The sequence below is a fragment of the Brienomyrus brachyistius genome, chromosome 12 (assembly GCF_023856365.1).
Source record: "Brienomyrus brachyistius isolate T26 chromosome 12, BBRACH_0.4, whole genome shotgun sequence".
In the NCBI taxonomy this organism is placed as follows: domain Eukaryota; kingdom Metazoa; phylum Chordata; class Actinopteri; order Osteoglossiformes; family Mormyridae; genus Brienomyrus; species Brienomyrus brachyistius.
The window spans coordinates 13,091,884-13,116,591 of record NC_064544.1 but is presented as its reverse complement, the minus strand read 5'-3'; the positions used below and the strand labels follow the sequence as shown (position 1 = coordinate 13,116,591).

The 24,708-nt window shown below is 41.8% G+C and overlaps 2 protein-coding genes across 17 annotated transcripts in view; both read right to left on the bottom strand.

Moving 5' to 3' along the window:
- Positions 1-22,071, bottom strand: part of LOC125704420 (protein NLRC3-like) — a 91,869-nt gene extending 69,798 nt beyond the window's left edge. Inside the window, exons 1-8 of one of the 3 annotated variants that reach the window (XM_048969955.1) lie at positions 21,947-22,071; positions 19,742-21,507; positions 18,048-18,218; positions 17,685-17,858; positions 17,031-17,198; positions 16,868-16,914; positions 15,949-16,394; positions 1,122-2,754 (exon numbers count right to left, since the gene is read on the bottom strand). In XM_048969955.1, coding sequence (XP_048825912.1) covers positions 17,183-17,198; positions 17,685-17,858; positions 18,048-18,218; positions 19,742-21,507; positions 21,947-21,973 — 2,154 coding nt within the window. In that variant the 5' untranslated portion in view covers positions 21,974-22,071 and the 3' untranslated portion in view covers positions 1,122-2,754; positions 15,949-16,394; positions 16,868-16,914; positions 17,031-17,182. Of the gene's footprint in view, positions 1-1,121; positions 2,755-15,948; positions 16,395-16,867; positions 16,915-17,030; positions 17,199-17,684; positions 17,859-18,047; positions 18,219-18,608; positions 18,903-19,741; positions 21,508-21,946 lie in introns of those variants that run through there. The other 2 variants (XM_048969956.1, XM_048969957.1) reach the window with 2 other exon arrangements.
- Positions 1-24,708, bottom strand: part of LOC125704417 (NACHT, LRR and PYD domains-containing protein 5-like) — a 97,228-nt gene that overhangs the window by 70,220 nt on the left and 2,300 nt on the right. The window contains exons 1-11 of one of the 14 annotated variants that reach the window (XM_048969946.1): positions 11,643-13,689; positions 11,241-11,310; positions 9,134-9,341; positions 8,788-8,958; positions 6,506-8,285; positions 5,923-6,093; positions 4,521-4,694; positions 3,948-4,115; positions 3,785-3,831; positions 2,877-3,200; positions 1,122-2,123 (exon numbers count right to left, since the gene is read on the bottom strand). In XM_048969946.1, the coding sequence (XP_048825903.1) occupies positions 2,116-2,123; positions 2,877-3,200; positions 3,785-3,831; positions 3,948-4,115; positions 4,521-4,694; positions 5,923-6,093; positions 6,506-8,285; positions 8,788-8,958; positions 9,134-9,341; positions 11,241-11,310; positions 11,643-11,764 (3,243 nt within the window). In that variant the 5' untranslated portion in view covers positions 11,765-13,689 and the 3' untranslated portion in view covers positions 1,122-2,115. Of the gene's footprint in view, positions 1-1,121; positions 3,201-3,784; positions 3,832-3,947; positions 4,116-4,520; positions 4,695-5,922; positions 6,094-6,505; positions 8,286-8,787; positions 8,959-9,133; positions 9,342-10,282; positions 10,364-11,240; positions 11,311-11,642; positions 13,691-13,721; positions 14,001-21,946; positions 22,118-22,227; positions 22,482-22,543; positions 22,644-24,708 lie in introns of those variants that run through there. The other 13 variants (XM_048969947.1, XM_048969945.1, XM_048969937.1 and 10 more) reach the window with 13 other exon arrangements.

Sequence of the window (24,708 nt, the reverse complement as noted above, 5' to 3'; positions counted from 1 at the left end):
CCCGAATGTCTTCTCTGTAATGGGTGTGATGCTACCCCATACTGGCCAGGGGTGTGTTTCCCGTACAATGACGGAGGATAGCATTAAACTAACATGGTACGATGCATCATTAGACTAACTATCATCTGAAGTACAACTGTTTCCCAAGGCCATCGTACTTAGTACCACGGTAGTTTGTACCATATTCGTACTACAATGGTCCCAGAGGTGCTTGGTCTGACTTTCACCCTGGGAAGTGAGCAAAAAACTCACAAACTCTAAGATTATTCCTAAACATGACAGTTGTGATGATATTGCATTATTAATTTATATATAGGCGCTGAACAATAATTCATTTCAGAATTCTTATTGCTGTGGGCTCCAGCTTAATCATATCGCATTTGTCGGCAAGGCTTTGTGTCTGTTGACACGACTGGCAGCAAAACCACCAACTTATTTGATGGACTCTATTGTAGGATGCTCTAAAACACTTAACGTGAAAAAGCTTCCCTGCATTTCGGTTTGGATTTTTTGCCAGGTATAGGTGTTTATGACCAGATATGTCTGAGAGAAATTTGGTGACTATTGGTTGCTATTTTACTACATTAAGCGAGGTTAAGCTTTTTCCTTATAATGGTAGACAATGGATAGAAATACGCTTTTTCACATTAAGCGTTAGAATGTCCTCAGAAAATTTTTGGTCCCTTTGGCGAGTGAGGCAAGCACCTCTAACTGGGGGCTTTGTGGGGGGGGGGGGAATCATTGCAATTGCTTTCACACCGAGCCCTTGCCGGAGTCGGTGCCGGTGCTGATGCCGGAGCTCAACAAGTCATCTTGCATTTGCACTCACTTGGTGCGAAAAGGGTAGAATGATGAGGTCAGTGTGTGTGTGCTGCTGTGGGAGGGGCACTGTTTCAGAAGTAAAAACTACAAAGATGGAGGACCATGCCAGATGTGATGAGCACAAAACCTTTTTTAACTATGAAGGGCGACGACAACCGGTATGTTAACTATCTAAACTCAAGTTTTCAAGAGCGTATTATATGTGTTTTGATAGATTTTATTTTGCAGATTGCGTTACAAAGGAGGTAAATGTCTCGTATTGTGTGGAGCCATCCATGTTCAATGTACTTGGTGGGATGTTGTTTTTCCTGGGTTTAACCCAACACAGTTTATTCAAAATTTCAGAGTATCTCCAGGTCATTTGAGTACATCTGCTAACGATTTACTCCTGCACTGCAGCAGTCCAACACGAACTACCGTTTGTGTGTTTCAGCAAAATACAGGTTGCAATCGCAATTTGGACTTTTGCTACAATCAGTGAATACAGGTCTGTCAGTCACCTTTTATGATAAAGAATAGAAAATGAAAATATATACACAGCCTGTCTTTGCGTGAACACACAATTCTGATCACAGTACTAACTCTTTGAGAGTAATATTTAATTAAGAGACAATTTTATTGAATTTTACAATACTGACAAAACTCCTTTATGATAGCATACTTAATATCCAAGACAGTTTTGAGAAAATAACATTAGACATAATGTTTAAAAACAGTACGAAATTAATTTACCAACATACGAAGTAGGTCTGGTCAACAAAATAATTTACATTTACATTACATTTACAGGATTTGGCAGACGCCCTTAGCCAGAGCGACTTACATTGTGATAATAATTATCACAATATAATTTCCTCGCCATTTCCATATGTCAAATGCACTATATAATTCCGATATAATTAAAAGACCAAACATGTCGCCGGTGACACGTTTTGCATCACAAATTCACTTCGCTTTCTCTGTATCTCGTTGTCAGGACCCGCAGTGGAGCACAAGCACAGCCATAAAAACGGGGGATTCATTGAACAAATAGCATAATGCGACAGGGCAGTTAGGCAAAGAACAGACAAAACCGTGAAAACAGAAGGGCGACTCAACGGGAGAGCAAGTAAGTCCAAAGAGTCCAAAGCAAGTCGTTCAATAAGGGAAATCCAGCGGAATCCAAAAGAAAGGTCTACAGTAAAACTCAGCCCATGAGAAATCCTGACAGTAACAATATAGAGAGAATTAAGAAATGATGAATGTGTCAGGGTTTTTTCAGCAGTGAACAAAACATCCGGTTCATCTTCTGTCTCAGACCCCTGAAATGTGAAATACTGCTTGGTAGTAAGGACCAAAACGACATTCATGAATCATTCATGATCTTTCTTGAGCCCACATGGTACTTTCGGTTTTCTTTCAGTTTCCCTTTGTTTTGAGCCCTTTTTTGAACAGACAGCTCCGTCTAGTGGGGTCAGACAGTAGAGAAAATTGTTCCCGACGTGTCATTGTGGCCATCACTATTGTTTGACAAGAGTTCGGCACTTTCTGATGATAAAAAATACTTTAGAACTACGATTCACCATCTGGCTCCTTCAGTTTTAGGAGTAAAAATCAGCCTTCAAAATGAAAAGAAATAATGACTTGATGTTTATGACCATAATTATCGATATCGACCAAAATGAAAATTATCGTGATTACATTTTTGGCCATATAGCCCAGCTCTAATACTAACGTTTTTTCCCCATCATAAACCCATTTTAGATTAGATAAGAAGTTAAAGCAATAAAATGATTATTTGCAATATGTATCTATTCACATCCACTGTCAACTCAGATCAGTCTCCCTATGATGAACCTCACACACCTATGAAAGTATGTCACTAATAGACAAAGAGTAGTCTTGAGAGACAGAAAAACCTGGATGAAGAGGCTCAGTGAACTTGGTGATGACCTGGTGCACAAGAACAGTATGTTTGTCTATCCTGTAGAAAGCCAGGACCCCAGCCGGCCAGTCCAGGTACACCCCCACCCTGCGGGACCGCGAAGAGTTGGTTTCCCTCCCGCTCGACTTACCATCGTGAAAGAAAAGAAAAATATCCCCAGGAGTAGATAATTTCCAGGATTGATTACTGAATCCAAAACCACAACTGTCTCTTCTTCCCTTCCGGGATATTCCTTTGTATGCCACTGCAATGTCCACACCTCCTCCTTCCCATTCAACCTCCCAGTAGCAGCGCCCAGACAACCCCTCCTTGCAGAGCACCTGCACCCAGTCTTCAAATCGCTCTGGGTGGTCAGGATACGAATGGCTGCCTTTGTAGGTCACCTTTTTGTTACCCTCAGACAGGTACAACAGTGGGTTTACTGTGTTGGGATCCAGTGATAGCTGGCAGGCATCTGTGAAGAAGCAAGACAAAAACACATAATGCAGAGTCAAAGCATCACACTCTAAACTGGAATTTCATATTCCATTAAGACATTTCCAGTAGGAAGGATTCTTTCATTGTAGGAGACTGGGCTATATGGCCAAACATAGGTTGCAGGAGAGAGAAGCCCATCGTGGAAACAATGGATGTAAGGCAGGGAATAACCCAGGAAGGGGCACCAACACCATCACAGGGCACATTCACTATTTGCACAAAGGGGCATTTTGACAACTACTATTCACATTGGCATGTTTTGGGACTGTGGTAGGGAAACTGGAGTACCCCTAGGGAACCCCATGGCAGCATGGGGAGAACATGCAAACTCCACACACGCAGAAACAAGGTGGGTCTCCAGCGGTGGGTCTCCAGCCTCAGTAACACCATACTGCACTGGTGAAATGAACTCTAGAATTTTAAATGTGCTGTATAGTAGCTGTAGGTTAGCATTGACAAACATTGTGATCAACTGCAAACCAAAAACAATTCATTAATAAAAAAAAAGTATGTTTTCAGAAGAATTTCCATTAATTCTTCACCTCTTATTTGAATACATACATTTGAGGAACCCTGGTTGATCTCTGCATGGGCCACAATGGTCTACACTGTAGGAAATACAAAATAATCCAGTGAATGTGGCATCCAAGAAATCACTTCATTCTAACACCTCAAGAAGCCTGATGGAGTTCACTGAAGAAATGTTCAGACTTCCAATACTCACATCAGTGTCTCCAGTTTGGAGACTTTCTGTGCAGCTGAGAGCAGTTCCAGTCCTAAGTCTCCTGGGTGATTGTAGCTCAGATCCAGCTCTGTCAGGTACAAGCGGTTTGATTGTAGAGCTGAAGCCAGAGAAGCGCAGCCTTTCTCAGTGACTCGACAGCCTGAAAGTCTATAGAAACAGCAGCACGAGGTGTTAGCAACAGTAACCAGGTGGAGACTGTGGCTGCAATATATGTGCAAATAAATGTAATATGTAAGCAAGTCTATTTAAATATCTAATACAGAAAATAGTTTATTCTTCAGCAAATACATTACAAAATAGAACATTCTAAACAATCGAAAATGTTCTTCCAGTGGATGCAAAAAATATAAAAGAAAAACATTACCTCAAATAGATCATATTTTTACCCTACATTTGTAGTGATTCACAATTGAAATAAGACTACAGTAACAACATGAATAAAATATTGACAATTATTGCTTCATTTTCACTCACAGGTAAAACAAAGCAAATGGTCAACATTTATGTAAGAACCAGTCGTCATATCATGCAGGGTCATTAGTCACTTCCTACCCCAGTCGCTGAAGTTGGCAGCTGGTCTCCTTAAGAGCCCCGCAGAGGAGCTCCACCCCAGAGTCCCCCAGGTCATTCCCTCTGAGCTGCAGCTCCTTCAGCGTGAGGAGGGGATGTATCAGGAGAGAGGCCAGGCCCTCACAACAGCTTCCTGTCAGGTTACAGTCTCCCAGACTGCAGTGGAGAATCACCATAAAAACAACAAAAAATAGATGCTGTTGGAACCACCACCAGTATGATCCCGAACGGAATTGCCCCCCCATCTAGTTCCTACTCCTTCTGCACTCCCCAAACTCTACAATCTCTATACCCCCTACACACTTTCCCCAGCAGTTCGTTTTCATTTAGCTACCACTAAGCAGGATTACTTCACTTTTGATGTGATTTGTCTCATAATGAAACAGGTTCCGGATCATCACCTAAACAATGTTCCAAGGTTGAAAAAGATCCATCAAATACTTTTAGAGTTACTCTGTTCAGAAGCTCAAGTGTCTTTTGATGTAGCCCATTCCTCCCTTTTTTCTACCTAAGGCTGTTGCTTCAATTGTTGTGTGATTTGTCTCAAAATGAAGAAAGGTATTCATCTATATGTTTTTGTGAAATGGTAGTAAGATACACTTCAGTTATAACGGTCACAAGGTCAAATGTCTTTTGTGATCACCGTTGTCTTTGCTGAGATTAAGTGGCATTGCTTCAGTTTTGATGTGATTTGTCTAAAAACCTGTTCAGTTCCAGTTCTTCATACAATGTGTCTGTGGATGTGTCTGCCCATAAAATACTTTTTGAGTTATCGTGCTATTGAGATAGGTCCATTGCTACCACTGCTGCAGATACTTGTCTCAAAAATCAGGGCCATGCAGAGACTTTTTGAAGGGCAGGTGCTTTGGCTAAATGTGCTGATTTTGGGAGGTCCCTCTTGGTAAAACTTGTGATTGTCTTTGAACTCAGTAAAATTTGCTGACCAGGGGCTCCTCTTGGTAAAATTTGTGTGATCATATGTGATGGGTACTGGGTGAAATCTGACGACAAAACGGAACACTGAAGGCTCAGAAGGGAGGCACTCAATTGTTTGTGCAAAAGGGGCAAGTGGTCAGACACTCCCACCAGATCCCCGCCTAAAACCATGCAATAACATTTAAAACACAAACATGAAAACAAAAGCAAGGAAGGGCAGAGTATTAAGACAGACATTTGACATATTTTACATGAAAGTTCTGCACAGGAGTTCCACATATGATTAAAAATAAGGAGAAATGTATGCAGGAGGACCTGCAAAGTTATCCAATTATCTAAAAACTAGACGCATCTGGCGAGTTATGGTCTGATTCCATTTAATGTTTTTCCTTTGCTTTCTTTCAGCAATCCAAACTGAATCAGCTCAGGGGATTCACAGTGTCCTCACCCCAACACCTGCAGGGTCGTTGATGCCTTCAATGAATCGCAGAGCAGCTTCACCCCTGTTTCCCCCAGCTTATTGTAGCTAAGGTCCAGATGAATCAGGAGTGAGTTGGGTGACTGGAGCACCTGGATCACTGGTTCCATCAGGAACTTTGTCATGTTACAGTGGTGCAGGCTGAGAAGGAAAGAGTGTTAGCATTAGAACTAAGCATTCCATGTTATGCTATCTACAAATTACTCTGTACGTAGTGTCATGCATATTCCATACACTTTGATCTTCAATCAGTGCTAGTGCGAGTGTTCTGTCAGCAGTGTCAGTGGTATTTCCTGATGACTTTTAGTGAAAAATAGACTTCGGATTTTTGTTGTCTTTTGCTGATGTCAGAATAGCTCGACAGACCAATTAGGGTTGGCATACTATCTGCCAAGGAGGACTGTGGGATATTTGTGAGTGACATGACCTTTTCCAGTTTGTCCTGGTGGTGTGATTCCTAAACATGAACATTTTATTATAACTGCCATACGTTTTCGTACCGAGACGTAATGTAAAACATACCAACAAGCTCGGTGCTGCTCTGGTGACTTACCAGGCTCTTTTGCAGATCTTGAGGACAGGCAGTAGTCGCCTCCGCCCGGCTGCTGTGCTGTTGTATGCAGAAAGGTCAAAGTCCTCCAACACATCAGTGGACATCAGCAGGACGTAGGCCAGTGCTGAACACTGGTCTGGGGACAGCTCAGTGTCCATGGGGGAACCTGAACGTAGATAATTCTGGATTTCCTCCACTAGGGTATTGTCATTCAGCTCATTTAGACAGTGAAAGAGGTTGATGGCTCTTTCTGCAGAGAGGTTCTTTGCAAGCTCTTGCTTGATGAATTTGATTGTTTTCTCACAAGACTGTAAACTGCCACTGTTCTCACTCAGTACACATGGCAGGATCTTCTGATTGGATTCCAGCGAGATGCCCAGCAGAAAACGGAGGAAAAGATCAAAGTGTCCATTCTTACTCTCCAAAGCCATACTCACTGCACTCTTATGCAGCTCATACAAGTCACTGTTCTTCGAAATGCTGGCATTTAAAGAATTTTCACCAGTGTTAATGTACCGAAAATGTACAAACAAAGCAGCAAGGTACTCCTGAATGCTCAGATGGACGAAGCAATAAACTGTTTGCTCATCGAATTCAAACTCCTCTTTGAATATTTCTGTGAACATACCAGAGTACATAGACGCTGCCTTGGCATCAATGCCACATTCTCTTAAATCTTCTTCATAAAAAATTATATTGCCTTTTATCAACTGTTGAAAAGCCAACTGGCCCAAACTGATGATCATTGTTTTATCTAACTTAGAGATTTCATTTTTGTTCAACAAGCTTTCCTGGGTATATTTCTGATTCTTTATTTTTGTTTGAATCAGCAATAAATTTGTGTACATTTGAGTCAGTGATTTAGGCATTTCCTGGCTATCTTCTTTAGTCAACATTTTTCCAAGGAAGGTGGCTGAAATCCAACAGAAGACAGGCATGTGGCACATGATATAGAGGCTCCTACACGATCTCACATGGCTGATCACTCTTTCAGCAAGCTTCTCATCATTTGAAAATTTCTTCCTAAAGTATTCATCCTTCTGTGGATCATTGAACCCCCTTATTTCTGTCATCGTCTGGATGTACTGGGGAGGGATCTGATTGACCGCTGCTGGTCGAGAGGTTATCCAGAGCAGAGCAGAGGGAAGCAGATTTCCTTGAATGAGATTCATTAACAAGATATTCAGTGAGACTGACTCCTTTACGCTACACCAGCACTGACAATTATCATTTAAAGGCAAACGACACTCATCCAGACCATCGAAGATGAACAAAACTTTGTAGTCCTCAAAATGAATATTTTCAATGTCGGCTATTGGAGGGAAGAAATGGTGAATTAAACCCATCAGACTAAATTCTTTGTCATGAAAATGATTCAGTTGTCGGAAAGGGAGAGGAAAAACGAACGTGATGTCAGTATTTGCCCGTCCTTCCGCCCAGTCAAGAATGAACTTCTGTATCAAGACGGTTTTTCCAATGCCTGCGATCCCTTTGGTCAGCACAGTCTTCACTGGTGTTTCTTGGTCAGGTAAAGGTTTAAAAATGTCATTGCACTTCACAGTGATCTCCTCTGTGTCTGTCCTCTTGGCCGCTGCCTCCACATACCACACCTCATGCTCGGCATTAACCTGCTCGCTTTCTCCCTTTGTCATGTAGAGCTCTGTGTAGATGCTGACCAGACTGGATGGATTCCCCCGCTTTGGTATCCCTTCAAATATACATTCGTACTTCGTCTTCAGCATGGATTTTATTTTGTTGCGTATTTCCTCCAGAGAAACACCTGATTAGATTCAAATAAAGGTTACATTACTTATGCCATTAAGATCCTTTAAGATTATGGTATGTGGCAATTTTCTTTATATATATATATATATATATATATATATATATATATATATATATATATATATATATATATATATATATATATATATATATATATATATATATGAACTAGCTGCATAGAAGTACTCATCTTTTTGTCAAATCTTTAAAATTTTCAACAATTAAAACTAACGAATTATAGAACTCCAGTTCTCTCTGGTTACCTCAGTTATTTACTTGGTTTTTTTTTTATATATTTAAAGCTTTTTTTCTTGTACTACTTTAGGAAGAGGTGAACACTGCCACATGTATTAGAGAACTTCATCCGAATCTTGAATAATTTCAATCACCAAGTTAGTCTTAAAGCCAGTAATCAAAGTATTATATCGTAACAACAAAAATATCTTTTTAAATACCTTTTTTATATAATTGTTATATTTTATTTTAAATAAAAATACCTTTGGCAGATGAGTTGGGGTCCGCATTCGTTCCAAATGTGGTATGGATGTTTACAGAGTTGACGTTACAGTTATTCATAACATTAGACACCACATTGCTTTGGGACTGGGCAGAGATGGAGAACTGCACCCCACCATTTTGGGCATCTCTGCTCCCATCACAGGACATCCCTGGGAAAAGGGAGAGAGAAATTCATATCAAACTTCAATCCCAGTCACCCAGCCATGCTTATATTTCATGACTCTGTTGGAGCTCACTGTGGGGTCACACGACTTGATGATACAGAGCTGGTCAAGCAGAAGTTTTTCCTGTTTCAGCACGTTCTGCCAGGCATGGCACACATACCATGTGTTTGTGGTCCAGGATCAGGGAACCGCTGTGCCTGATGGGCATCCGGCTGCTCGGGGGCGATGGATACAGGGGTCTCCTTTGAAGACGGGGCATCTTCCTCACCTCTTCCCATCTCAGTAGGACCAGCTGATGATGAGGGTGCCCCAGCTGATCCGGGGTCCCCCACGGTTAGGCCAGAAGAGCATAGTGGGGGGGCTGGATCCTAGTTGAGACGGAAGCAAGCAATCTGTAAAAAAGACTAATATCTCTCAAAAACAGCAAAAGCCTAAGAACAAATCCAGGCATTACACTCAGATGGGACAGATTCTGTCCATTAACCACTTCCAGGGCTGTACAAGTACAGCGTGTAATTGTAGTTCCTGGACAAGACTTGCGTTATATATTAATAATTTGGCACATGGATATAGAGAGTGATTTGTTCCTTCATGTTCCTTTTCCAGCGATGAAGAACAAAATGACAGTTTACATAAGTATTTCACTATCGCTTCTGTCTATGTAACATTTCCATTCTGTTCTTTTTTGAAACCAGTGGAAACGTGGGTCGGTTCTCAAAAGGCACCAATCGAGAACCAGCCCAGCACCAGCTCTGCAATCTTGGAAACACAGTAATAGTCTTTCTCTAAAAAATTTGCTGGACTTTTTTAGAGGCAGCATCAACATGGGATTTACTATCAGGAACAAGACCCAAATATTTACAGCTATCCATTTGGTCAAGAGCAGCAACCTTAATAACAGCAGGCAGAATGCTAGGCTGCGATTTCCTAAATCAATGTTAATGTCCACTGTTTTTGACACATTTAAACGCTACAAACCAAGCTACAGAATCACCCACCACTAGCCCACACTCATGTACTTCACCTTCACGGAGGCTAACAAGATCCGTATCATCTGCAAACATTAAAATATGGCCGTTCTTATGGTTGCTGTGACGTTCATTAGTATTCAATTCATCATTCACCCAGTCAGGTTAGGAGCGAGTTCAAAATTACTGATAAGCTGCACTGCAAGCAGGTGGGGCTGGATGGTGTTAAATGCCAAAGTGAACTCAATCAATAAAAGTCACACTTTGTCCATTAGGACAGCTCCTCACATTCTCACACATGGGCAGACACCCTACACAGCACTGCATGACGTTTTACCCATTTGAGGGGCACCGGTCTGGGCACTTCTTCATGTTCTCTCACTGCTTAGGAGTAGCCTTTACAGCACTGCGTCCCAATGTTTCTGTGTGACAAGGCACTCTTTGGGACACTTAATCATGTAAACGTGGCATATAACGGCACCATTTTCCTTTAGAAGGTTACCCACAGGGACCGTTTAGACCAATGTTAGAGCATAGTTCACATTAAAACACTTCACCACATTTTCATGCACTAGGGGGCACATCATCCCACATGAAGGGGGCACCCTAGACCAGGGGTCACCAACATGGTGCCCGTGGGCACTACATGAGTCACCCACAGACCTGTTCTAAAAATAGCACAACTCACCAGTGAGCAGCGTCTAAAATTTTATTTTATCCTATTGCTATTCTTCTTTAATCACATTTGCATTTATATAGATTTGAAAATGACAATATTTAAAAAATATAAAAAATCATTTAAAACATGTTTATTATACATGAAGTTTAGATACGTTTAGGCGTTTCAAACTGGTAGCCCTTCGTATGGCTCAGTACCAGAGAAGAAGCTCTCAGTTTCAAAAAGGTTGGTGACCCTTGCCCTAGACATCACTAAACCATGGGGAGGGCAGTCAGTAGCGTTTTCGCCTCTCTATAGGGCACTTTAGACATAGTTTTTCAGCTATAGGGGCACCAATGTTCCCTGTTGAGTACACCAATGCTATGTATGTACCATTAGTGTCAGGATCCCTACCAGCCGTGTCTGTCGGTTCCGTTCCCTTCTGTGTTGCCCAAGTGCCTCTTAGCTCATAATTTGTTCGCCTGTATCCCGTGCCACAGGTCAGTATTTATGTATGTATGTAGCTATTATTATTATTGCTGTTCTTTTTGCTTAAAACACTTCTTTTACAGAAACCACAAAAGCAGACGACACAGTTTTAGGATAAACACAGAAAAACGCAGGGCCATTCTTTAACTTACACGGCGTGATTTTCCATGACGGCAAAATGAGAAACAACCAGTGCGGCTCTTCTTTCCCATTCTGAAGTAGCTGCAACATCAACAAAGCAAAACTCAAGTCGGAGATTACATCAAACCCATGGCGTAGACAGTACTTAGCTCGCATAAGCCTAGCATTTCCTGTGAAACACTGAGATCAAACGGCTTCAAAATACTACATGGTCTTTATTTAAAGTGTCATAAGAATGTAGAATCGAGAGCTGCGATTTCCGTTCTGAAGTATGCAAACGAGTAGTATTTGATTATACAATTATATGTACAATGAACGATAAAGAGTGCAAGTGTCTATGACGGGCATATACGGCTATTTATTGAGCAATGAACATTCGTTTTAAAATATTTAAAAAACACGGCAAAGCTTACCCGTATATACATCTGCAGGTTGATTTTATGGTTAGATGCGCTTTCCGATTTGGGTAATTTGAACAAAGACAGCCTATGGACACCTGGAAAGTTTTCTGGAAAGTACCGCCCGGCTTTGGCATGAACGATCACAAGGAAACGGAAAGTGACCTTCGCCGCCCGTCTTATCGTATTATCTAGAAGCAACTTAAACTTTACTTTTAAATGCCAAAATGATTACACAAATTAGTACGCAATCGTAAACGTATTGACCGTATTTTGATCGGCGAAAAATGAGGACGTGAAGAGAGGCGTCCCAGCAACGCGAACATGCTCACAGAAAGTATTCTGACTGTTGAAAGCAAATGTCAAGATGAAACGAAGCGACACTTCAGACATTTTAGAATCCAGTGAGAGGACAAAGTCCTGTAAAAAGTGGAAGTCTGGCGACCGTAATTTATATTTACTTGGAAGAAGAATCGTACTGAGTGTGGGTCATTTTTAAATGGAAACGACAGTTCTTATAAAGTGGGGGGTTTGTCTCATCTCTAATGAGCTCAGCTCATCACTAATCTGAAACAAGGCAGCAATTTACACGACACGCTCAGGGTGGACGCTCCAGTAAACACGCGCACTCCCTGGTAAAGCATTAAACCATTACAACACTTACTGTTTACAAAGTAAATGCACAAATACCACACGGATTGTCTTTTGCTAGGATAAGGCTAATTACTCGCCGCGAAATTAATTCTTACTAGTAAAAATATGAATTCAAGACGGTCACAAGGTGATTCCTATTAGTAAGAAAGATCATTTTTACAAGTAAGGATTCGTATTGCAGAGCTGTATAATTCGACTTTTACAAACTGCCGAAGGCACTTGATGATGGGAGCTATAGAAATGCAAAACCTTTCTCGGCAACCACCTGCCGGAAAAGGCATCCCCTTTGGCTTTGATTTTGCATTTCTGCAGCTCCCATCATCAAGTACATAATAATAATAATAGATAATACTTTGATCCCCATGGGGAAATTATCTTCACACCTTATTTTTAGACTAAGTTGTTTGGAAAGGAAAACCACTCAAGAACCACAAGCAGTCAAGAACCTGCAGGCATGCTGAGGCTGGGTTTGAACTAGTGACCTTCTGATTACATGAACACAGGCTTAGCCGATCAAGCCACATGCTGCCCCTTACCAACTTCATCATTATATTTGCAGTGATCCCAGCACCATGCACGTTTAGTTAATACAGTTTGGAGATAGATCAGTGTCATCTGAGCTACGTGGCGCAACATTATTTTAGCCAGTGATTAAAACGATTCCCAGGCATTTTTAAAAGACTGAGTAACAAATTAATTTTTTTCGTAAAAATAACAACAGTGTTACAGTGCATCTGATACACACTTATAATGTAACAAGCTTTATATTTCCACGTTCATGTCTGCTGTTTTGAATCGATATTAACATGCACGTGACAGCCCATTAAGTAACAAACCGTTTTCAGATCAGCGACCTATTTTATGTGTTTTGTGCTATATATCTGTATCTTAACAAAATTCAATGTCATATGATGTGTTACGTGAGTTTTATGAGTTTAAACAGAAACGATCATTTCTACGCGTTACAAGAGCTTTCCTTTTGCTGTTTTCAGTGGCGCAAGAGAGCTTGCCTGACAGCCTAACAAACCGTTTTCAGATCAGCGACCTATTTTATTTGTTTTATGTTATATATCTGTATTTTAACAAAATACAATGTCATATGATGTGTTACATGCATTTTATGAGTTTACATAAACAGAAACGATCAATTCCACGAGTTACAAAAGAGAGCTTTCCTTTCGCTGTTTTCAGTGGAGCGCGCTCCCGCGACAGGCATGCATTCTAGCGGGGCGCTATGTAGACGAACATGGCGGCGCCTATGCGGGGGATCCCCCCTCCCGCATATAGACACCGATGTATTCGGGTAAGGCGAACTGGACATTGGAGCTGGCGATGTGTTTGGTGGACGATGCTCTGTCTTGCCTGTTATTGCTATATATGGTGCGTTAGTCAGGGCGCTGCGGAGACGTAACGGAGAATGCGCGCCCCCAGGGCTCCTACCTTCAGAGCTGTGTAACAGGCTTCGTTCCTGTAACAACCAAGAGAAGTTCCGTCTGATGAGGAAGGAGGAAACATTCCTGGGTTACAAGCTGGGGGGGGGGCATTGGCACTATGGAAGATGAGGCGCAGGCTGTGAGGGACTGGCCCACTCCAACCATGCAGCCGCAGCTTAAAGCCTTCCAAGGGCTAGCCTCCTACTACAGGCGGTTTGTGCAAGGCCTACCCCTTTGTGTGGTCTGAGGAATGCTAGGCTGCCTTTTCCTCACTTAAGCAGGCTCTGATCGAGGTCCCTGTGTTGCCCCCTCAACCCCAGCCTGCCTTTCATTCTGGCTACTGATGCCAGTAATGTGAGGTTGGGCGTGGTGCTCTCTCAGGTGGAGCAAGGAGGGAGAATGGGTGGTGGCTTATTACAGCAGGGTGTTCAAAAAGGTGGAGCGACGTTATTGTGTCACCCGGCAAGAGCTTGTGGCTGTGCTATGCGCTACTCCAGGTACTCGGGCACTACCTCTGCGGCTCGCCCTTCATCCGAACTGATCATTCAGTCCTTCGGTGGCTAATGTCCATAAAAGAGCCAGAGGGTCAAGTCGCATGCTGGATTGAGGAGCTGCAGCCTTATGACATCACGATCGTGCACAGGGCGGGGCTGCAGCATGCACACGCAGATGCTCTGTCCAGGCAGCCGTGTGCAGCTCACCTAACATGAAAGACTTGTGGGCTAAGATTGGGGCCTTACGCCTGTGCGATTGGGTGCTACAGCGTGCCAGGGATCGAGCCTGCCATGTGCTTTCAAATGCGGAGGTGCCCTGTTATCGTGGAACTGCGACTCCCTCTACTGCCTGGCACTGGAAGTGCAGTGCTCCAGCTCCGTTAGATCAGCCAGGGAAAGCACAATGCTCAGTTCCAGGGGTCCCCTTCTGGTGGGTCGCTACTTCCTCCCTGCGCCGTCTTGAAGTACTGAGCCGCCAAAGTTTTCGGATCAAATCATTAATAATGGATCATTTTCAAACTGCACAGATATGTTGTGGAAGTCAGTGATCTTCAAATAATTGGGAGAGATTGCGAGGGGATTTTCTGAATATTGTAGAAGTGTTTTTTTTTTTTCATTGCAGTCCAAAAAAATGTATGTTAAATGTATGTATCTGAGTGGTGGTGGTTCGAGCTTATATGGTGCCCAGGGCAAACCCCCCCCCCCCCCCCCCCCCCCCCCCCCCCCGAACGCCAACAAGAAAAACAACTTCTATATACAAAATAAGATAAAATAAAGATCAAATAGAAGTAACAGACAAATAGAAGCATTGTAATATATAAATAAAAAATAAAAACAAAATCAAATTATATATAACTAACAATTGAGTGCTATACTAGACTATTTTATTACATGCATACTAATATACTCATAAGATGATGAAATAGCTGCATATGTTTATCTTTTGTATGTTTCTTCGCTTCTCTCTGCAAGTCACACAACGTGGCAAAAATTCACAAAAATAGTGTATAGGGTTGGCTTGAGTGGTTTGTGGTATGTGAACCTCACCTGGAGCTGTAATAAGCTACTGAGGAAACTGCAATACAATAAGTACTGCAGTATTTAAGTTCAGTGAATTTTATAGCAGAAGACCCCCCCCCCCCCCCATGCTACGATATTAATAGTATGGAAGTGCCTGTCACGTTTATTTTTCACAGACCTGTTCACTATAGTGTATGACAGGTGTTGCAGTTTTTTGTCAGTCGGTTTGGAGGTCTAATGTTTATCAGGGCTGCAAGCAACTTATATACAAAGTTCCCATGTACTATGTGAAGCAGTCCAGGCACATGGCAGCCCGTCACAGGGCACCGACACCATTCACACCGCTCGGCATTCTGGGAAGGCTAATTCTCCTCAGCATGTTTCTGGACTGGAGGAAACACCACGATGACACGGGGAGAACATGCAGACTCCACACACACAGAGCTAACCCCAGCACCGCCATGCCCCCCGCTGTTAAAATCCAATTCCCATATAATAGTGTTCATTGAATAATTCTGATGTGTTTTCCTATGAGCTGTGACTGTTTTTACTATTACAATTTTGTGGTTAGATTGCAAATAGATACATCCACTGTCAAGTCAGATCAGTCTCCCTATGATGAACCTCACACGCCTATTAAAGTATGTCACTAATAGACAAAGAATAGTCTTGAGAGACAGAAAAACCTGGATAAAGAGGCTCAGTGAACTTGGTGATGACGTGGTGCACAAGAACAGTACGTTTGTCTATCCTGTAGAAAGCCAGGACCCCAGCCGGCCAGTCCAGGTACACCCCCACCCTGCGGGACCGCGAAGAGGAAGTATGTATCCTGGTCACATTATTGTTGTGACGGAAGGAGAAAATATCCCCAGAAATATGTAATGTCCACGACTGATTACTGAATCCAAAACCACAGCTCTCTCTTCTTCCCTTCCTGGATATTCCTTTGTATGCCACTGCAATGTCCACATTTCCTCCTTCCCATTCAACCTCCCAGTAGCAGCGCCCAGACAACCCCTCCTTGCAGAGCACCTGCACCCAGTCTTCAAATCGCTCTGGGTGGTCAGGATACAAATGGCTGCCTTTGTAGGTCACCTTTTTGTTACCCTCAGACAGGCACAACAGTGGGTTTACTGTGTTGGGATCCAGTGATGGTTGGCAGGCATCTGTAAAGTCAAAATATATTATCCAGAGTCAAAGCATCAGACTCTTTAAACTGAAATTTTGTATGACACAGGCGAAAAATAATCGCTGACATCGACATTTCCAGTATGAAGAACTGTCTGGCTTCTAACATCCTGTTTCAAACAATCAGGCTATTGTAAAACTTCCTTCTAAGTGACTTCACTGCTCATTATCTGTGAAATAATCCACAAATTTTCATCACAGTTAAGAATTAGTGGGAAAATGTACAACATGTATATTTAAAGATTAAAATGCATTCAGAATGTCAGGGCAAAATGGCTACATGGTCAGCTGAACCTGTGAGAGCTTTTCTGTGGTATTTTCAATATGCAGAATGGCAGCTATAGGTTAGCATGGACGGGCATTCTGATTAACTCCAAGAACAATTCAATGATTAAAAAGGCAAACTTCCCGATTTTTCCATTAATTCTTCACCTATTAATTGAATACATACATCTGAGGAGCCCTGGTTGATTTCTGCATGGGCCACAATGGTCTACACTGTAGGAAATACAAAATAATCCAGTGAGTGTGGCATCCAAGAGATCACTTCATTCTAACACCTCAAGAAGCCTGATGGAGTTCACTGAAGAAATGTTCAGACTTCCAATACTCACATCAGTGTCTCCAGTTTGGAGACTTTCTGTGCAGCTGAGAGCAGTTCCAGTCCTAAGTCTCCTGGGTGATTGTAGCTCAGATCCAGCTCTGTCAGGTACAAGCGGTTTGATTGTAGAGCTGAAGCCAGAGAAGCGCAGCCTTTCTCAGTGACTCAACAGCCTGAAAGTCTATAGGAACAGCAGCACGAGGTGTTAGCAACAGTAACCAGGTGGAGACTGTGGCTGCAATATATGTGCAAATAAAAAGTAATATGTAAGCAAGTGTATTTAGGCTTCTGATAGGGAATACTGTCCTGCACACAGATGTAAATGTAACGTACAGTTATATAAAGATACCATGTCAGAATTCAAACTGCAACAGGAATTCTGCTGGTGCAAGCACACAATTCTTCAACAAGTATATCATTTAACAGAATATTAATTAGCCTTATAACAATTAAAAATAAGTTTCAGTTTGTAAAAGAAAAACTTCATATAAACTTCCTGCATCAAATATTTCATAATTTTTTAATCCCACATTTTAGTCATAGTCCTACTACAAATATTTGTGATACAACATGAATAAAATATTGACAATTAATCTTTCATTTTCACTCACAGGTAAAACAAAGCAACCGGTCGTCATGTCATGCAGGGTCATTAGTCACTTCCTACCCCAGTCGCTGAAGTTGGCAGCTGGTCTCCTTAAGAGCCCCGCAGAGGAGCTCCACCCCAGAGTCCCCCAGGTCATTCCCTCTGAGCTGCAGCTCCTTCAGCGTGAGGAGGGGATGTATCAGGAGAGAGGCCAGGCCCTCACAACAGCTTCCTGTCAGGTTACAGTCTCCCAGACTGCAGTTGCGAATCACCATAAAAACAACAAAAAATATAACAACCAGAAAAGCAAGCAAATATGAGAAAGGCAGGCAGACAAGTAGAATGAGAGACGTTCAACATGTACATTTTTAAATATGTGAAAGTTGTGTTTAGTTCTGCATAGAGGTAAACTGAATCAGCTCAGGGGATTCACAGTGTCCTCACCCCAACACCTGCAGGGTCGTTGATGCCTTCAATGAATCGCAGAGCAGCTTCACCCCTGTTTCCCCCAGCTTATTGTAGCTGAGGTCCAGATGAGTCAGGAGTGAGTTGGGTGACTGGAGCACCTGGATCACTGGTTCCATCAGGAACTTCGTCATGTTACAGTGGTGCAGGCTGAGAAGGAGGGAGTGTAGGGGTGGGACGATATGCTTCTTCTCAATATGATTCGATACAACATATTAAAAGAAAGGTAAATAATACATAATATTACATAATAGGCACATAAAACTTTTTAAATGTAAACAATTTGTCATAATAATAACCAAAAATTACAATCAAAAACCAAAGCTGGTACTCTCCACGAGACATTGGAAAAAGCCTTAGTAAGTTTTCTTTTTAACTACATGTCACGCCCAGCTCATCCGATCCTCGTGTGTGCCACGCTCCCTCCTCGTGTGTGCCACGCTCCCTCCTCGTGTGTGCCACGCGCCCTCCTCGTGTGTGCCACGCTCCCTCCTCGTGTGTGCCACGCTCCCTCCTCGTGTGTGCCACGCTCCCTCCTCGTGTGTGCCACGCTCCCTCCTCGTGTGTGCCACGCTCCCTCCTCGTGTGTGCCACACCCCCTCATCATCCACGTGTGCTTCCCCGATTGTGCCCAGCTGTTCCCTGTTATTTCGGCTTGCCTCATGTGCATCAGTCCACGTCTTCCTCTGTTGGTTGTCCGTCATTGATGTATTGATGTGATGTCTGCCCTGTCTTCCCCGATCTCTCCCCAAATAAACCCTGGCTATCCCGTATTCCGCCTGCCGGCCTCATCCTTCGCCGCTTCCTGCCTGCCCACTCACCGCGATCATAACACTACAGTGGTTGTACAGATAGCATGATGTATATTGCCAGACCACACAATACGAATACTTACATTTTTGTACCGCTATAAAGCCTCAATATATTCTCCCATCCCTAAAAATATTACTGTTACAAAATAGTATTCCTTACTATGCTATCTACAAATCACTCTGTTCTACAAAGTGCTCCATATTTCATACTCCATGCTATCCATGCTATATTGTGAGTGTTTTGTCTCAAGTATCAGTGGTTTTTTGTGAAGACTTTTGGTGAAAATTACAAGTACAGATGCTTCTCTACTTACGAACTTTCAACTTACGAGCTTTCAGACATACGAACGAAGAGGACTGTAAGTCCAAATTGTGTTCGTTGGGCTCCCATTTCCTGTCCACAACATAATTTTTTTTTTCTGCGCACCAATTCCGGGTAGTTCGACTTCTGGCCACTACTCCCACCGCACAGCAGCGTAACGTGTGTACTGCCAGAATCCTAGTTCTTTGTACTTGCGTATAACCTTAAAATGATGTTGAATAAGGGCTTACAAACATTTCAATTTACGAACGCCCGTTCGGAATGTATTTCATTTGTAAGTAGAGGAGCGTCTGTAGTTAGTTTTTGTTGTCCTTGATATCAAAAAAGGTCTAGACAGAATAATAACTATTTAGCTTGAGATACTGCCAAGTAGTACTGTGGGATATTTTTAAATCACATATCTATTGCTGGACAGTCGTGGAGGTATATTTCCTAGTGAAAACTAGACCTAAAAATGAATATTATACCTGCCATAAGTTTTCGTACCGAGACGTAATGTAAAACATACCAACAAGCTTGGTGTTGCTATGGTGACTTACCAGGCTCTTTTGCAGATCTTGAGGACAGGCAGTAGTCGCCTCCGCCCGGCTGCTGTGCTGTTGTATGCAGAAAGGTCAAAGTCCTCCAACACATCCGTGGACATCAGCAGGACGTAGGCCAGTGCTGAACACTGGTCTGGGGACAGCTCAGTGTCCATGGGGGAACCTGAACGTAGATAATTCTGGATTTCCTCCACTAGCGTATTGTCATTCAGCTCATTTAGACAGTGAAAGAGGTTGATGGCTCTTTCTGCAGAGAGGTTCTTTGCAAGCTCTTGCTTGATGAATTTGATTGTTTTCTCACAAGACTGTAAACTGCCACTGTTCTCACTCAGTACACATGGCAGGATCTTCTGATTGGATTCCAGCGAGATGCCCAGCAGAAAACGGAGAAAAAGATCTAAGTGCCCATTCTTACTCTCCAAAGCCATACTCACTGCACTCTTATGCAGCTCATACAAGTCACTGTTCTTCGAAATGCTGGCATTTAAAGAATTTTCACCAGTGTTAATGTACCGAAAATGTACAAACAAAGCAGCAAGGTACTCCTGAATGCTCAGATGGACGAAGCAATAAACTGTTTGCTCATCGAATTCAAACTCCTCTTTGAAAATTTCTGTGAACATACCAGAGTACGTAGACGCTGCCTTGGCATCAATGCAACATTCTCTTAAGTCTTCTTCATAAAAAATTATATTGCCTTTTATCAACTGTTGAAAAGCCAACTGGCCCAACCTGATGATCATTGTTTTATCTAACTTAGAGATTTCATTTTTGTTCAACAAGCTTTCCTGGGTATATTTCTGATTTTTTATTTTTGTCTGAATCCGCAATAAATTTGTGTACATTTGAGTCAGTGATTTAGGCATTTCCTGGCTATCTTCTTTAGTCAACATTTTTCCAAGGACGGTGGCTGAAATCCAACAGAAGACAGGCATGTGGCACATGATATAGAGGCTCCTACACGATCTCACATGGCTGATCACTCTTTCAGCAAGCTTCTCATCATTTGAAAATTTCTTCCTAAAGTATTCATCCTTCTGTGGATCATTGAACCCCCTTATTTCTGTCATCGTCTGGATGTACTGGGGAGGGACCTGATTGACCGCTGCTGGTCGAGAGGTTATCCAGAGCAGAGCAGAGGGAAGCAGATTTCCTTGAATGAGATTCATTAACAAGATATTCAGTGAGACTGACTCCTTTACGCTACACCAGCACTGACAATTTTCATTTAAAGGCAAACGACACTCATCCAGACCATCGAAGATGAACAGAACTTTGTAGTCCTCAAAATGAATATTTTCAATGTCGGCTATTGGAGGGAAGAAATGGTGAATTAAACCCATCAGACTAAATTCTTTGTCATGAAAATGATTCAGTTGTCGGAAAGGGAGAGGAAAAACGAACGTGATGTCAGCGTTTGCCCGTCCTTCCGCCCAGTCAAGAATGAACTTCTGTATCAAGACGGTTTTTCCAATGCCTGCGATCCCTTTGGTCAGCACAGTCTTCACTGGTGTTTCTTGGTCAGGTAAAGGTTTAAAAATGTCATTGCACTTCACAGTGATCTCCTCTGTGTCTGTCTTCTTGGCCGCTGCCTCCACATACCACACCTCATGCTCGGCATTAACCTGCTCGCTTTCTCCCTTTGTCATGTAGAGCTCTGTGTAGATGCTGACCAGACTGGATGGATTCCCCCGCTTTGGTATCCCTTCAAATATACATTCGTACTTCGTCTTCAGCATGGATTTTATTTTGTTGCGTATTTCCTCCAGAGAAACACTTGATTAGATTCAAATAAAGGTTACATTACTTATGCCATTAAGATCCTTTAAGATTATGGTATGTGGCAATTTTCTTTTTTTATATATATATGAACTAGCTGCATAGAAGTACTCATCTTTTTGTCAAATCTTTAAAATTTTCAACAATTAAAACTAACGAATTATAGAACTCCAGTTTTCTCTGGTTACCTCAGTTATTTACTTGTTTTTTTTTTAATACATTTAAAGCTTTTTTTCTTCTACTACTTTAGGAAGAGGTGAACACTGCCACATGTATTAGAGAACTTCATCCGAAACATGAATAATTTCAAATCACGAAGTTAGTCTTAAAGCCAGTAATCAAAGTATTATATCGTAACAACAAAAATATCTTTTTAAATACCTTTTTTATATAATTGTTATATTTTATCTTAAATAAAAATACCTTTGGCAGATGAGTTGGGATCCGCATTCGTTCCAAATGTGGTATGGATGTTTACAGAGTTGACGTTACAGTTATTCATAACATTAGACACCACATTGCTTTGGGACTGGGCAGAGATGGAGAACTGCACCCCACCATTTTGGGCATCTCTGCTCCCATCACAATACATCCCTGGGAAAAGGGAGAGAGAAATTCATATCAAACTTCAATCCCAGTCACCCAGCCTTAAGAACGTTCAGTATGTTTCATGAAATGTGCCAAAGCAATTAAGAAAAACTCACCACCACTGGTACAGAATATAAAAATTCCTTAAAAATGTATATTAATAATAAATGTTCAACGTATTTGGCATCTTTCTCATATTAATGATCACCTTGCATACAAGGAGAAGAATAAAAGATTAATTTTAAAAATAAATTAATGGAAAACATAGTCATGGAATGAATGAGAGAATGTTATATGCTATATGAGAAATATGCTAAATCAAATTAAATGTTTTAAGGTCAAGTGCCAAGACTTTTTAAAGTATGATTAAAATCTCATCTTTGGTTCAGACTGCTTTAATTCACAAATAAAAAAGTCAACTTAAGTTCTCACGCGCAGCTTTGACAGAAGCTCTCAGGTACCCCTGCAGTGAGGGTTGACTCGAAACTTGTTCTGTAGTGATTAGGTGGGAGGAGTGTTCTTTGCGATCTGCCTGGCCAATAACAGCTGGCACACCTATAAGCCAACCCACCTCCAGTCAAACGGAATACCAGGCGTTTTTTTTAACTTTAAACAGGCACAAATAAACGCAAAACAAACACTTTTCCAATTTACCTTTTACGATTCGTCTAGTCAAATTCTTTCGTTTCTGTTTTTTTTCCGTCTTAAATCGGAAAATGAATTATGTACATGGACCGTCTTCCGCATTAGAGGTCAATAAGACTCAATTAATCGTCAAAAAGCAACTATGTACATTACCTATTCAGGTAATTGTTGCAAACATGAGTGTCAAACCCTGCCTCATGCCCATTGCTTCTGGGATAGGCTCCGGACCCCCCGCGACCCAGTAGGATAAGCGGTTTGGAAAATGGATGGATGGATGGATGGATGGATGAGTGTCAAAATTTACTTCTGGCATGTTCTAGCAAATGAATCCCATAGTAACTATTCAAACTATTTCATCTTACATAAAGCTAAATTAAGGTGGAATAAAAGAAAGTTAAAGTCCACATTAAAAGTGTCTTTTATATTGTAACAATCAGGCCTACCAAGACCCCAAATCCAGGCTGCAAACTGTGCTATTGTGTCTTAAACAGAGTACCTGGTCAAAATGCTTGTGAGATGGTTGCGTTTAGGTGTGATGATATTCCCCCGGCGGTCTTTCTTCAGGGGCACTAATGAGTAAAGGATTATGTTAAATCTAATGAACAACCACTCAGACATCTGAGATCTTTCTCAGTGCTTTCAAGATACCTGTTGTGGAGGTGCAAAGGTCTTTCTACAGAGTAGTTAAGGACATTGAATTAATTCTGGGTTGTTCCCTGCATTGCACCGGTAGCCCCCAGGGTAGAATCCAACCCCCCCTCCACAAGCAGTGTTAGGATGGATTTTTGTTTATGTAGGCTAATTAAAAATCTTTAAAATAGTGATTCTTAAAAAAGTAAATTATCTGAAAAGGTATTTTTAAATATACTGCACTTTAATTTTCATGGACGGGGGCATGGTGCAGGCAAAGAAAGGAAGGTAGTGATGACGCACTTGAGGCTCCAAGAGACGACAGGAGTTTAATGGGGAGACTATAGACGTACAAAAGGAGACCAGGCAGAGTAGTGCAGAGTAACATCTAACAGTAACAATGCACAGAGCAACCTTAACTGATCAACATGCAATGACTGACCAGAACAGGAGCTGCTACTTAAGTACAGAAGGCTAACAGGACAATGCAGGACAGGTGAGAACAATCATGAGGCACAGAGAAACCGGAAAGTGGTGAATCTAATAAACTAAATTACAGAACTAAGATACTAACAGAGAAATTAGGAAACGGAATCTAACACTAGGAATATAACAAAGACAGGTAAAACACAACCCAGGCCACAAACTCAAAACAAAACGGAACGCACACCACAAACCAGGAACAAGAAAAGTAATGCAGAAGAAACACTAGGGAACAAAATCCACTAATTACAAATAAAGAGGAAGCTGGTCTCAAACTCGTGAGCAAAGGACTTGTAGGCGCATGCTTAGCCCACACAGCTATGCAACAATCTGGGGAGGTGGGAAACACACTAAGGACTTGAAGGACAACAGGGAGAACAGGATGGCCAGCGACACCTGCTGGCCAAACGGAGAAGGGGAGACACGAAAGGTTGGGGAGAACGAGCGCTGACCCTGACACCCTGACCCGAACTATAATGAGAGCTAGGCCTACTTTCACAAAGAAAATAATCTGGGCGGTTACCGGATCATCCCCCTCAGTAGATTGGGGGGGGGGATATACAGTGCTTACCTTAAAAAAAGATATAGTGCCTTTCACAATAAAGGTCCCAGAGTTGAGCTACAACACAAATTAAGCACTGGAGATTATGTTACCCTGCCCTTGGCTTGTGTTGCATATATATATATATATATATATATATATATATATATATATATATATATATAATAGTATATATACACCCATACAGACCGTGGGGACAATATCTGTGCACACACACACACACACACACACACATATATATATATATATATATATATATATATATATATATATATAT